Source organism: Mobula hypostoma, chromosome 19 (genome assembly GCF_963921235.1).
Source record: "Mobula hypostoma chromosome 19, sMobHyp1.1, whole genome shotgun sequence".
Taxonomy (NCBI): Eukaryota; Metazoa; Chordata; class Chondrichthyes; order Myliobatiformes; family Myliobatidae; genus Mobula; species Mobula hypostoma.
In genome coordinates, this window is record NC_086115.1 from 48,798,591 (window position 1) to 48,814,003 (window position 15,413).

At 39.7% G+C, this 15,413-nt stretch overlaps 1 protein-coding gene across 1 annotated transcript in view; it reads left to right on the forward strand.

The window, feature by feature from the left end:
* LOC134359017 (disintegrin and metalloproteinase domain-containing protein 12-like) overlaps positions 1–15,413 on the forward strand; it is a 397,127-nt gene that overhangs the window by 362,752 nt on the left and 18,962 nt on the right. The window contains exons 16-18 of the mRNA XM_063071825.1: positions 4,463–4,661; positions 7,810–7,887; positions 15,250–15,358. Of these exons, the coding sequence (XP_062927895.1) occupies positions 4,463–4,661; positions 7,810–7,887; positions 15,250–15,358 (386 nt within the window). The remainder of the gene's footprint in view (positions 1–4,462; positions 4,662–7,809; positions 7,888–15,249; positions 15,359–15,413) is intronic.

Genomic DNA, 15,413 nt, shown 5'->3' on the forward strand with positions numbered 1-15,413 from the left:
GGGGCAGCAGGAATGTTGTTTCCATAGATCTTTCAAACAGTGAAATGATATTTCAAAGAACTTGATAACATTATGAGGTACCTTGGCCTTCACCCTGTCAGAATGTTTTAAGCAGAAAACTGTGAATTGAAGTTGCTCTGAACTTTAGGGCGAAGTCAGCTTTTGGGTCGACTTGCAACTTAATTCGAGCAATAAAAATTGGGATAAGAGCAATCATAACTTCCTTGGCAGATGGTAGTGCACACCACACTAACCTTATGGTCCCAGGGAAGTATAGCTTTAATTTTTAAATGTAAGAACACATTTGAAAGACAAAGTCATATTTTTGAAAACCCTGACAAAGTTTCTACATGGATAGGAAATACTAACTCCAATTTGATTTCTGGTCATGGTCCTTCATTTTAAGTAAACACTTGGAAATTTGGCGTGGCTTTCTTGGGGTTAACTGTAAGATGCTTGGGACTTATTTTGTTGTAGAAGTAGTTAAAAGATGTCAAATAGGGTACAATTAAGGCATGCCTGATACCTAATTTCAGTACCTCATCCATGGCTAACAAAACTACAAAATTCTGTCAGGACCCCAGCAATTTTTTTTCCTTTGCTTTCCACAACGTCTCAGGATACACTCAGTCAGGCCCTGGTGGCTTGTCCACCCTTACGCACCTCAAAACATTTAATACCTCTTTTGTAATAGCAATATGCTTCAGCATGCAGTGCTCACACTAAAGAAAAATTAAGATCGGGTTTCAGAGGAGCTTCTGCCAATGTAGGCATGAAGGTAACATTCAGGTAGCAATGTCTTTTTTCAAGTGGGATGGTATGTGAATTGGTGATATCCCTAAAGATATTCTTAAGTATTCAACTAATAGATGGCACAAACTCTGAAAGTGGAATGGACTGAGACTTAAGCACGAGATTCCTCAGATACGGCAACACAGGAGATTCTAATAGATTGAGACTTCCCCTTTCTAGAAATGGAATAAGTATTCCTAAGGTCCTGAGGCTCAGTTGTACATAAGCAAATCAGGCAGCTAAAATTTGACAAGTACAGAGGCTGTTCAAAGCATCTGTCATCTGAGCTTCTTGGATATATGCAAGTACAGCCAATAAACCAAAAGCCAATAGAAGATTGTAAGGTTTATTGCAAGGGAAATTAGATACAAAAGAGGAGACAATATGCTGCAAATTATAAATAAAACGCATCTGGTATATTCTGCAAAGGTTTGGTCTTTGGATTTGAGAAAGAATGTAAATACATTGAGAGCAATTCAGAAGAGGTATGCTGGACCAATAACCTAGAATGAGCAGGATGATTTATGTGAGAACAAAGAGGTAAAGAGATTAGCTTCATTTGTAACATGTACATTGAAACATCAAACATACAGCGAAATGTGTCATTTGTGTCAACAACCAACACAGTCCGAGGATGTCGCCATGCTTCTGGCACCAACATAGCACGCCCACAATTTTCTACTCCTTCCTAAACCATAAGTCTTTGGAATGTGGGGAGAAACCGCAACATCCAGAGTAAACCCATGCGATCACGGGGAGAATGTACAAACCTCCTTACAGACAGCGGCAGGAAATGAATCCCAAATGTTGGCAGAGTAAAGGGTAGAATAAACAGACTTGCATCCACCAGAGCTTAGAAGAGAGAAGAGTGATTGAATGAAACATACAATATAAGATCCCAAAAAGTCTTGATATCACAGATCTTTGATCTAGAATCTAGAACTGCAGGTCACTCTGTAAAAACCCGTTTAAATCAGAGAAGAGGGTTTTTTTTAGTCTTGGCAGATTGTGGGTCTTATGGAGGGAGGTTTGATGCTTTTGCCTCTTCTAGTGCAAAGGTTTGGGGGATGAGGGACTTGGGGCATCAATGTTTCTATCATTCACTCTGGGGATTCTTGTTTCATGGATGTCTGTGAAGAGTACAAATTTCAGGTTGTATAGTGCATACATTCTCTGATATTAAATGAATCTTTGAACATTTTTTAGAGCTTTCTTCTTCAAAAGGAGAGTCTTTTCAGGCAGAACTAAATAGAGGAAAGGTTACCAGAGATACTGAGCTGTGTTTACATTCAGACCTGCCGTGATCTTAGTGAATAGCAGAGTAGGCTCAAGGAACTGAGTGGCTACCGCTGTTAATTTGTATGTTTGTAGGTACAAAACTGACATTTCCGCTTCAAATCACATCTTTAAAGAACATGGGAAACTCGTTTATGCCTAATATGTTGAGCAAAAATCATTCCATTTGTGAATTATTGTGGAAGATCAAGAGAAGTTACGAGACTTTTGGAATAGGCAGAATATTAAATGGGGGGGGTAGATTAGGGTCATGTGGGGTAGGGTTTGCAGGATCATCTGCACTAATAATCTGAAGTATTGTGATACACCTGCACAAGAGACATTAAGGAAGACACAGCTCTCCAAACACTGGAAAATTGAAATACCTGTGCGTGCCCTCGGAGTAAGAATATGAGGCGATAAGACCTAAGAGCGGAATAGGCCATTTGGCCCATTGAGTCTGCTCAACAATTCCATCATGGCTGATTTATTAACCCTCTCAACCCCATTCTCCTGTCTTCTCACCATAATCTTTGCCGCTGCAACTAATCAAAAACCTATCAACATCTGCCTTAAATATATTTGAGACGTGACAGTGCTATCCAATGGAAGAAGTAAGGATTACAAGTATTATTTTACAATTCCTATGGTTTTGTAAAGGTCTCGCCTAAACAACAAATTAATTTTATCAAATCCAAGGGTTTTATGAAGATTAACCCAAATAACTAATTAATTGATCAAATCCATGGTCATTCAAAAGGAGTCTTCAAAAGAACCCAGGGACGCAATAGCTATTCTGTCAATTAAACTACTCAACAAGGCATACTTATTAAAATCAACACACACAAGATGCTGGAGGAACTCAGCAAGTCAGGCAGTATTTATACAAATGAATGGATAGTCGATGTTTCAGGCCAAGATGCCTCTTCAGCACTGAGAAGGAAGGGGGAAGATGCCAGAATAAAAAGGTGGGGGGAGGGGAAGGAGGCTAGCTGAAGGGTGATAAGTAAGCCAGGGTGGTGGGAAAGGTCAAGGGCTGGAGAAGAAGGAACCTTGTAGGAGAGGAGAGGGGACCATAGGAGAAAGGGAAGAGGAGAGGACCGAGAGAAAAGTAATAGACACGTGAGAAGAGTAGGGAATGGGGGTGGAGGGTGAAATTTGTCTACCGGAAAGAAAAATCCATGTTCGTGTCATCAATTTGGAGGCTGTCCAGGCAAGATATAAGTTGTTGCTCCTCCACCTCATCCTGTCGCAAAAAGAGCCATGGACCAACATGTCGGAATGGGAATGGGAGTCAGAATTAAAATGTTTGGCCATCGGGAAGTCTCGCTTGTGGCAGATGGTGCGGAAGTGCTCAATGAGGCAGTCCCCCGATTTCCGACAGATCTCACCAATGTAGAGGAAACCCCATTGGGAGCACTTGTTAAAATGCAGTCTGAGGGTGAAATTTCTCTTTTGGACAAACACGATAACCACAACTCTGTATGCTTTTGACTTTAGACCGTTTACATTATTTATATTATTGTTTCAGGTAAAACTTTTTATTTTGGAAAAGGCAATGTAAGTACTTGCACCACCATGCCAAACTATACCCAAACTGCTGAGTTTGCTCAGTGGAAGTGTTCTCCATGCAAATAGAAGCTACTTGCTTCAGGCCTCATCATTTATTCAACGTGCAGGAGCCCTATCATTTATTTACTGCGTTTGGCAGCTCAGGCATTAATAAAGTTTAAATGAACTTCCAGTCAAAGTTATAAATGAAGCTAAACAAGGCAAGTTTGTAACATACTTGAAGAAGGTAGTGTGGTGATAATTTCTTTGAATTCTGACCCATTTAGTTTATTGAGATTACTACAAATTAGTAATAGTTATGAACTTTTGCAAATGCCACTAACCAGCTGAAGGCTATTGCAGAATCAGAATCAAGTTTAATATCACCAGCATATATTGTGAAATTTGTTGTTTTCGCTGCAGCAAAGTACAATGCAATACATAATAGAGAAAAAAACTGAATTACAGTAAGTATGTATATTAAATACTTGAACTAAATAAGTAGTGCATAAATAAAAATTTGAAAGAAATAGTGAGGTAGTGTTCATGGGTTCAATGTCCATTCAGAAATCGAATGGCAGAGGGGATGAAGCTGTTCCTGAATTGTTGAGTGTGTGCCTTCAGGCTCCAGTACCTCCTTCCTGATGGCTATGATTTCACTATTTATGACAATAATTTCATAAGCAAAGGCTGTTTAGAACTTTGCTAAAAAGATATTCAGCAATTAAAATGATAATCATGATCAATTGCATTATATGAATACTTTGATGCTTTTGATATGCTTTTCACTCATTTGATTGACATTCCCTCTCATTTATGTCAGTCACCTATTTCTTTTTAACAGGGATGCTCAGTGCGGAAAAATCCAGTGTCAAGGAGGAGCAAGTCGGCCTGTTATTGGGACAAATGCAGTCTCCATAGAAACTAACATCCCTTTGCAAGAAGGTGGAAAGATCCTGTGCCGTGGTACTCATGTCTATCTAGGTGATGATATGCCTGACCCAGGACTTGTGCTAACAGGCACTAAGTGTGGAGAGGGGAAGGTAGGAATGATCTACCATCAGTAATCTATTAAACATTTAAATTAGATCATTGCCGGTAAAATTTAAGTCCTTTTTACCAAGTTAAAACATGTACTTGCATTGGGAAGATGGAAAAAAAGGCAATCTGACATTCAATATCATTTATAAATGAAAATGAATGGGGAAGCAAGGTAGCATAGTGGTTAGCACAGCACTTTACAGTGCAGGCGACTCCAGTTCAATTTCTGCTGATGTCTGTAAGATGTTTGTATGTTCTCTCTGTGATTGCGTGGGTTTCCTCCGGGTGCTCCAGTTTCCTCCCACAGTCCAAAGGTATACTGCTCCGTAGGTTCGTTGGTCATTGTAAATTGTCCTGTGATTAGGCCGGGATTAAATCAAGGAAGTGTTGGGCAGCATGGCTCAAAGGGCCAGAAGGGCCTATTCCACACTGTACCTCAATAAATAAATGAAGTCCATTCCTTATCGTGAATATTCAACATTCAGTAGATTCAGCTCCAAAGAACCAGAATTTTGATGAATTCAGCTCAAATTGCTTGAAGTAGTGGCATATCACTTACAGCCTGTCTGCGTAAATCATCTGCTTCACAAAGTCCACAAGAAGAGGATAAAGGAGGCTGCAGGGTTTTTGGCAAAGAACATCCCTGCTGTTTCTCCCGGATCCACAGCATAAACTTTTATCCTTTGTTTTTGTCGTATTGATGACCACGAGAGATTCAATGTTGGCCAGACTTAATGGATGTGAATTTTAATATACTTAGGAAGCTCAGACCAGCTTTTACCAGCTTAAAGCATGTAAATATTTATGAATTTAGCATTGGAACTGACCACTTTACTGAACAGTGTAGGCTTTCTCCCTGCTAAGCCAGTCTCCTTAGCCCCACTTTCTGCACGATTTACTACTGATCTGACAAGCCTGCCATTGCTATTATTAATAATAAGGGAGAAGAAGGAAAAAAGTTTGCATTCACAGAACAACTTCAAACATCACAGGACATTCCAACACAGAGCAGAGCCAGTGAATTATCTCTGAGACGCAATTGCTCAAGGAACTGATGGAATTGCAGCATTTCCCAATGCTTGCACTAAGAGGCCACAAGCAGGAATAAAATAACTGTTTGAGTAACTGGCAGAAGGATAAAAATTGGCTGCTATATTGGGAGAACTCTCACACTTAGCGTGAAGTCATACCATGGTTCAGTACTGCGCAAAAGTTTTAGACACATATATATACTTAGCTAGGGAGCCTAAGACTCTTGCACAGTGCTGTTGTAATTTTATGTACTCACTATACTACTACCTCAAAAAAAAACAAATTTCATGATGTATGTTAGTGATGATAAACCTGATTCTATTATGGACTGTAATTGGGAAGGGGGCAGCGAGAGAGGAATCATTATTGGGAAAAGGGAAAGGTGGGGAGGGAGCGGGAAGCACCAGAGAGACATCCTGTGATGATCAATAAACCAATTGTTTAGAATCAAAAGACCTCCCTGGTGTCTCAGGGCTGGGTATGTCTCCACCCACACCACCACTGCCCTCCCCCAGCCTTGGCACTCCTCTCTCCCACCAGTCCCACACCCATCCCACGGTTCTCCACTCTCACCATTCCCAACATCCTTTGCTCCCGCCAGATTGACGAACTTGCTCTCTGCTCCACGTTGACAAATACAGTACTATGTAAGTGTCTTACGAACCCTAGCCCTATATATATGTGTGTGTGTGTGTGTGTCTAAGACTTTTGCACAAGACTGTATTTGTAAATCCCCTTAATTTATGCCCCATTGGAAAGTTAGTACTTCCCTCACTACCTCAATGTCACCGGAGATGTTGTTATCAGATATTGCTCGCACACATTGCAATATGACATGCAAACACATGTAATACCTCTGAGCTTAAAGAAAGGTGAAGTTGCAGACACCAGAGAATGCAGATGCATGAAATCAGTGATTGAGCAGTATCTGTGTGTGTCGAGGAATTGGTGCCTGGCATTTTAGGTCAAAACCCTGAATCACGACCAGGATCGGAGAGGTAAGATAGCCAGTATTAAGAGAAGGGAGGGAGTGGTGAGACATGCAGCAAAGATGATAGGCAGACTGAGGACGGGTGATGGGTGGTAGGCAGCTTGAGCCAAGCAGGAAAGTGGCAGGGTGGAGTTGAGAGACAGAGGCACGTGGATGATGGATGAAGACAGATCAAAAATAGAAAAAAACGAAGGAAGATGGAGCTAGAAAGGAGAAGGAGAAGGGAGATGTGGAGTCCGCCGTTCCACCTTCTACCTTCTGTCTCTCCTCCTGGAGAAGGATGAGGTATGGGGATGAGGGAGGCAGATGTTCTTGTATTGTTGGGGGAAAAAATAACATCTTACATTTATAGGAAGCTCCCCTAAAACAGTAAAGTATCCCTACATGTTTCATGTTAGTATTATCAAATAAAATTTGATACTGAAGCTCCAAGAAAGATATTAACTTGGATGCCTGCCCTGAGTTTTCCTGTTTTGGCTTAAATTTTGATATTTTAAAATTTTAAATAAAGAAAGGCAAAAACTTCTTATTATTAAAATTTTTTTAAAATTCTAGTATCTAGTATTACAATTGCAAATGTGTGGGAAAATGTACAAAAAGGTAAACATCAGGGTTGCAGTGAGTTTGATGTAACTTTCATTTGGAGTTTTCTGGCACTGTGTTTCATCCCCCAGCAAGCGTTGCTTTGCTCACCATCACTTTGCCTGCTGCCTTCCCATCCCTGAACACCACAGATTTAAAACCAGTCCTCATGTGTTAGATCTCAGCATGGATTCACCTCCTCCCGATCTCTTCAGTGTCCTCTCAGGCTATAAATCCTCCATGAATGCTTTTGATCACCTCTCCTTATGTATCATGTTTATTCCCATGTTGTTTTCATTTTAATTCGAGCTCAGTGGAGCATTTTACTGTGTTTTCTGCATCAAAGGGATTTGTCTTTGTTGTTCAAGCCTCTTAAAATAGGGATTTCTATGGACTATTATTGTACATAACATCATAGAAAAATTGTTAAGTGGAAAGAAATTCAAATATTTTAGAGAGCCTGCACTTCTAGATTAATTTATATGTAATCAAATGTATTCATGAACACTTACAGTATAATAACATAAGTATTTCTGCTTTGCCAGATCTGTCTAAACCGACGCTGCCAGAACATCAGTGCCTTTGGAGTTTTAGAATGTGCTTCTAAATGTCACGGTCAAGGGGTAAGATTGAGCATTATCACATTTTTTAAAACACTTTTTAGTCTTAATACTAAATGTGAAAAGGCTCTCTGTGAAAATTCTTTGGTCACTTAAGCTTATTCATGAGTTATACTGATAAGATCTTATTCCATTTAATATCAAAGCACTTCCATCAGCAAAACCAGTTCAAGTTTAATAGTTGGTTTTAAAGGCCAAATTGTTCTGTTTATTTTTAAGTCAGTAGCCATCCAAATCTGATCTTGTTCTCAGCCCAAAATATTAATGAGATATTGATTTGGTGACGTATCCTAAATGGCAGACTCTAATCCTGCAGGCTATATTAGCAAAACAAAATTTTAAAACTCAGTGCTTGTAATGTCGTATGTAGAAATTAAGAACTGGTTTAAAAATGAGATTGGCAAAAAATAATGTAAACATATTTTCATCAGCAATGCCATCTGGTCTGAAGTATCCTTTGATGAGCTTTGGAGGACAGGTATGAATAGATAACATTTCTCTGGTGGATGTTACTACCTCTGCTTTCAGTTAGTGCTGACAAAGGGTCTTGGCCTTTTTACTTTCCATCCGCATTGATTTTTATCCCCGGTCTTTATATAACCAGCAAACCTGAGAGTGTGAATTTCAAGCATGTGATCTCAGTCATCAGTTGAGATCCAGCATGGATCCCTAGGGAATGACACTGGTCACTCCCACCCATTGGAATGATCATACTGTACAACCAGTCTCCTAATCAGTTTTGTAATTTGCCTTAGTTCCACAAGCTGTAGCTTTTACCTGTTTTAATTCAATTGTCTCTTATTGGCCTGGACAAATGAAAACTTCTGTCCAACGCAGTTTAAGTAACAGAAGTGTTACATTCAAAGTACGTTTAAAAATCATTCATTACTTACAGTGAATGGAAATTCCACCTATTACATCATCATTATCATCAGTATGTGCTGTGTTGTATGATGTAAGCAATCATGGTCTCATCATTGGGATTGTCCATGGCAAAATTTTTTACAGAAGTAGTTTGCTATTGCCTTCTTCTGGGCCATGTCCTTACAAGATGGGTGACCCCAGCCATTATCAATACTCTTCAGCGACTGTCTGCCCGGCGTCAGTGGTCACATAACCACTGTGATATGCACCAGCTGCTCATACGACCATCCACCAGCTGCTCCCATGGCTTCACATGACCCTGATCGGCGGGCTAAGCTGGTGTTACACCTTGCCCAAGGGTGACTTGCGGGCTAGTGGAAAGAAACAGCACCTTACACCTCTTCTGGTAGAGATGTATCTTCACCCGCCATCCTTCGCTTTTACATTAATTCTACAAATAACAACAAAATAAATTTTTATATATACAAGTTAAATTCAAATAAAACAATGAGAAATACTTTTAAAAGTTGTAGTAGCATTTCCACCTTATTAAATGTGCAGTATCTTAGTTAATAAATCTCTTTAACAAATGTAATGGAATTTTAGGTCTTATAATAGGGTATGTAAATACGTAAAAGTCTTTAGGGCCGGCTGGTGGCGCAATGACATCAGCGACGGACTCTGGAACGGAGGTTCCCGGGTTCGAACCCAGCCGGGTCTGCTCCCGAGTATGCTTTCCATCCGTGCCGGGTTGAGTGTCGAGATCGCAACTCAACCTCGTAAAATAAACGGAAAAATACTGCAAAATGTCTGTGTGCGGAGTGGCGTGCCATACAGTCTCTCTCTCTCTTGCTCCGCACCTTGTAAAGGTTTGAAAAAGATATCGTCCCGATAACATCACATGCACGCACACGCAAAAAAAAGGTAAAAGTCTTTATATAATGGTGAGTGTAATGTGAAATCTTCACAAGAGCTCAGTTGGACTTACCCTGCCATAGAGTGCTAGAAATTATTGGGAAGATTTTTGAAGCTTTAGAGATGGTACAATATAGTTTCAATTACATTCTCCTTGGTAAAAGGGAAAAGCAATAAATTAAGAAAAGTTTAATGACTTGAACCATTTCTTTAGAACAGCACAGAATATGGTGCATTGTGATAAAATCATATTCAAATTATGTCTAGATGGAATTAGTCAGCAGGTTATTCCTAGAGTTTGATGGACCATGCGTACAAGGGATGTAAAGCAGATATCAGGAGATTTATTTGCACCGCTCTGAGTTAAGGATTAATGATTGGCAGATAAAAGAAACAGAATTGAAAGATTAGTAGCCCAGCAAATGTGAATAGAGCTGTTGCCTTGTATGAAAGATAAATAAAAACATGCAACTTCCATGAGCTGATACAAATTCATTACAACAAAAGCAACCAATATTGATGTTTGTCGTTATTGGTTAATCAGTATTATTGCAGACCCAAAGCTTTGGGGTGGACCTCACTTGTCATTACATTTTCTGCTAATCATCTGCAGTTGTCTTTAAACGGCTTTATCATCTTTCAATTTTTTTGGTCTTTTGTTTCCTCCCTATATTTACAGTAACTCAGCTTGCAAACTATTTCCCTTAAAATGAATACTTTATGCAGATATAATCCATCTTCCTTATGGGATAATGACAGAGCTACTTCATATTCAAATATGAACTCTAATCAGGAGAGAGAAAAGCATAAAGATCAGCATCTCTCCAATTATCCCTTTTTTGTTTTGTTATACAATTAACTTCTTTGTAAGCATACAAGTTGCATTGCAAAATTTTCTCATTAATTAAATTCAATCTGATTTTGAATAAAATGGTTGGCATGGTAGCGTGGTGGTTAGCACTACGGTTTACAGTACTAGTGACCTGGGTTCGTTTCCTGCCACTGTCTACAAGGAGTTTGTACATTCTCCCCATGACCACGTAAGTATACTCTGCATGTTTCAGTTTCCTCCCACAGTCAAAAGAATTACTGGTTGGTAGGTTAATTGGTCATTGTACATTGTCCCGTGATTAGGCTAGAGTTAAATCAGGATTTGCCAGGTGGTGAGGCTCAAAGGGCCAGAAGGGCCTATTCCACACTTTATCTCAATAATTAAACATATAAGTAAATAAATAGCAATTAGCCATGTGTTATCATTGCTTTTTCCACCCCACTCCTGCACAAATTCTTACAAATTAACCAGGCTTAATGAGTAGCACAAAATGCCTTTCTGCCATTGTTCCTTTGAACCTATTTTGGGGGAGAATCAATTCGCATCATACATATATTGAACCATTATTTATTTATCTTGTATATTGAGGGTGCTTTTCAACCTAGTGCCAGAGCTTAAAAATAAAATTTTAGTCAGGCAATTTTCCTTTCAAGGGAAGTGGGTAATTTACTTTCATTCAATTGGAAAGATAATTGCACGGCTTTCTACATTCATTCCTCAGCTCACTCTGTTTTATGCTCCACCAGTATGTTCAAAATTAACCCCATTCACTTTCCCAGTAAAATTAACATCTGGATTAAAATTTGAACCATTATTGTAATGCTACTTTGTAAGATTGCCAAAATGTAATTATTCCAGTTAAAAACTATATTTAAAGAAAAAATATCAAGCCATAAACTTTCACAAACTGAGTCTAGCCGAGTAAACTCGGTGGGCAGAATGGCCTAATTTTGCTCCTAAGTTTAATGGTCTTACTCTCTTAAAATCTTTCTGAGACATTATTAAACTATGCTAAAAATTGTTCTCATTATTGAGTTATCAGTTATAATATTAAAATCTTTTATTTTCACTTGTTCAAAACCCTGCTTTGGCTGAATTTCTTATCTGTCCATTGTGCCATTGCTCTGGTTTAATTCTAATCTTAAATTTTTGCAGCACACCATATTTCAACCCAATGATTGCTTTTTAAGTGTGAAGATTTATGAATACCATGAATTCAGATTAAAGCAAAAAGTAACCATCTTTTAAAATTTATTTATTTGCTGAAATGTATATTTTGCTGAACTTCAATCTTTCAAAAGTGAGAAAATTGACTTTTTAAAAGCTATGTGTACCTTATCTTCAAAAAATAAGTTTTTATGTATTTTTATATATTATGCAAAAGATTTTGACGAACACTTTGCAATCGTTTATGGATTACAGTTTCTGTGCTTCCATTGGCTCCCTGACTCAAGCCCACCAGCAGAGCCAAACACAAATGGATATGATTTTCCATATAATATAATCATGACTTTAAATTAGATGGGAAAATTACATGCAGTCTGCAGTTTAATTTTAGATATATGTTGCCAGTGAGCAAGGCTTCCTGCTAGGAAAGCAAAAGCAGAAATCTGCCCCTTCTGATATTGCTGAAGTAGGCAAGAAACACTTGGCAGGTGAAGGGAGGGACAGTCTGAAAAGCCATTTCTCATTCCCAGTTTTCCACTGGTTTTGTACTTTTACACAACTTTCTATCCCATTTAAAATTTATTTCCCTTCCACTCTTGTTCTTATCTGAGTGAGAAGGCTAGAATATACTGTGAGCAGCAACGCTCGTGCATGATGGTGTAGTGGTTTGTGCACTGCTTTACACTGTCAACTGTACGATCGGAGTCTGATCCTTGCTGCTGTGTCTAAGGGGTTTGTACTTTCTCCCCATGACTACACGGGTTTCATCTGGTTCCCTCCACATACATACAGTGAGTCGTGGGCATACAACGTTGGCATAGGAAGAGTGGTGGCACTTGTGGGCTGCCCAGTACAATCCTCTCGGATTCTACTTGACACAAAAAACACATTTCTCTGCATGTTTTGATGTACAAATAAAGCTAATCTTTATCTCTTTATAACGTGTCCGTAATGTGGGTTAAGTCATGAGAGCCTGGGTGTTCTGGATTGACTTTAGATGGTTTAATCACCCAGGGATGTACATGAGGCTGGAAGACACCCAGGTGACATGGCATCCTGCTGTTTCCCTATTAAAAATGTGTCCATTTATGTACATTAACTGCTCCATATAGAATTCCTCTACAAAATTCACGGATATTTTCTGGAAGCCTCTGTAGCTGCTATTTTTCACAAAAGTTAGTGTCAGCCACCACTGAATGAATGTTCTTGCAAGAAATACTGGCTCCTCTACACTATCCTATCCACCATAGCACCTCATACCTCACCACACAAATCTCCACAACCTTACCTCTCCCAGCCCCACATATACATCCGCCATTCCTACCCTCAAACCTAAACCTAAGGTCCAAAGGGGCACACACCCTCACTAACCTGAGGCACGCCCCAGTTAACCCTGGCCACATCCCCACAAACCCACAGCCACTACACTACCCTTGCCGCCAGAACCCCACAAAACTCCACAACCTGACCTCTCCCACCCCAACATATACAACCGCCAGCCCTACCCCCAAACCTAATCCTAAAGTCCAACGGGGCACATCCCCCCACTAAGCCGAGGCACGCCCCGATTAACTCTGGCCACACCCCCACAAACCCGACGACCTGTGTTAGGAGGGGCAAGATCCAAGACAGGCAAGTGTTGGACCTGGTTAATGAAGGCATGGGCCAGGTCAAAATGGCAGGGTTGCGAGATACTGAATCTCAAGTGACGAGATCAAGAAACACAAGAGGGCTGATTCGCCCACTGCCGGAATACTCTCTGCAGTTGTGATCTTCAGTCCTGCTACTGTTAAGGTAACACAATGGAATGATTTTCCACTGTGTTATGCTGAATATGCACTAAATATGAGTATCACGCTACTTGCTAATCTACATTGACTCCCAGTTTAGCAGCGGCACTTCAATCTCTGAAGTCATATGCTGGTTTCAAGCCTCTGTCTGACTCACTTCTTCACACCTCAGTAATCTTTGACAACCTCAAGACTCTCTTTGATATCTTATGTTTCTTTCATTTCCATCTTTAAAAAGTTGCTTCATATGTTCTTCTCTGACAAACATTTTGCTCATAGGCAGTGATATTTGTTTATATTGTTTGGTAACAGTATTAGGTTTCAAGAGAATGTGGCAGAGTAGTAGAACGGTTAGACATTCCAGATTAAATTTAACACAGAAAATGCCAAGTGTTATATTTCACTAAAGGAAGAGAAGGTAGTTCAAAGCTCAAAGTATGTTTATTATCAAAATATGTATACTGTACACAACCTTGAGATTCATTTCCTTACATGCAGCCACAAAACAAAGGAACCCAACGGAACCTCTTAAAAGAACCAAACATTCAATGTGCAGAGACGGGAAAAAAAGAATCATGCAAACAATAAAATTAATCAAATAGCATTCAGAACTGAAGTTCACGAAAGTGAGTCCACAGACACGAAGCCAGGAGTCACAGCAGCCGATTCAGGCGATGCAGGAGCCTGTTAGCTGCAGGCCGCAGCCTCAGTTCAGTGCAGAGACGAGTAAACCTTACAGAGCGGTGAGCTGAACCAGCCCGTCCCTCGCCTCACACTCTGACCTTTTCAATCTGGCAATTTAAGCAGGAGGATACAGTTCTTAAGGAGCTAAAAGAACATGAATCTAATGGTAAATGTGCGTAAATCATTGCAAGCGGAAAGGCAGATTTTTTAAAAAGTAGTTAAGGGGGATAAAGAATCCTGGGCACAGAGTACATGAAATGAAAATTAAAAGAAACTACAGATGCTGGAAATCTGAAATAAAACAGAAAATGCTGGAAACAGTACGGCAGTTACATTGTGGATCCTATGCCAAGGCTAATCTGACAGAATCTGAGAGCCAGTAGTTTTGCTGTTGGAGTCCATATAAAATTTGGTAACAGATTCTGCATTCCAAATCCAACCAGAAGTTTAGGGAGCTCTCATTTGATGATGAATCTAGAAAAGCCAGTTTTGTTTCCATTTAAAGGTGTAAATATCAGCTGCTTCATAAATAAGGTGTGTTTATCAATGGAGCTCCAAGATATTTAAGTAAGGCTTCAAGGACTGAGCATGTCACTTCTACTAACTTGGTATTTTAATAGTTTTTTTTGATTTAGTATCTATTATAGCCAGAGAGTGGTGAATCTGTGGAATTCGTTGCCACAGGCAGCTGTGGAGGCCAAGTTCTTTAAGGCAGAGGTTGACAGACTCTTGATTAGTCAGGGCATGAAGGGAAATGGGGAGAAGGCAGGAAGTTGGTGCTGAGAGGGAAAATTGAATCAGCCATGATGAAATGGTGGAGCAGACTCAATGGGCCAAATGGCCTAATTCTGCTCCTATATTTTACAGTCTTATATAGGAGGTGCTGTATGTTATATGAGCTATGTGCTGAGTGTGACTATATGTACTCTGATTTTTACCTTGGCCCCAGAGGAAAGCTGTTTCATTTAGCTGCACGCATGTGTATGGTTAAATGACAATTCAACTTGAACTTGATCTATGAACTATATTAAATACGAACTGAATCAGAAAGGTTACATTTATTCTTGTGTTAGACTTAAGCAATTACATACAAGTTACTTTACTTGTTACTAGGTGTGCAACAACAATAAGAACTGCCACTGTGACCATGACTGGGCTCCGCCATATTGCGACAAGCCTGGTTTAGGAGGGAGTATAGACAGTGGACCCATGAGGCTTGAAGGTGAGGATTGACAGCATATTGCTATGATTATCAACTTAGTTTCTTTTTGTGCTAG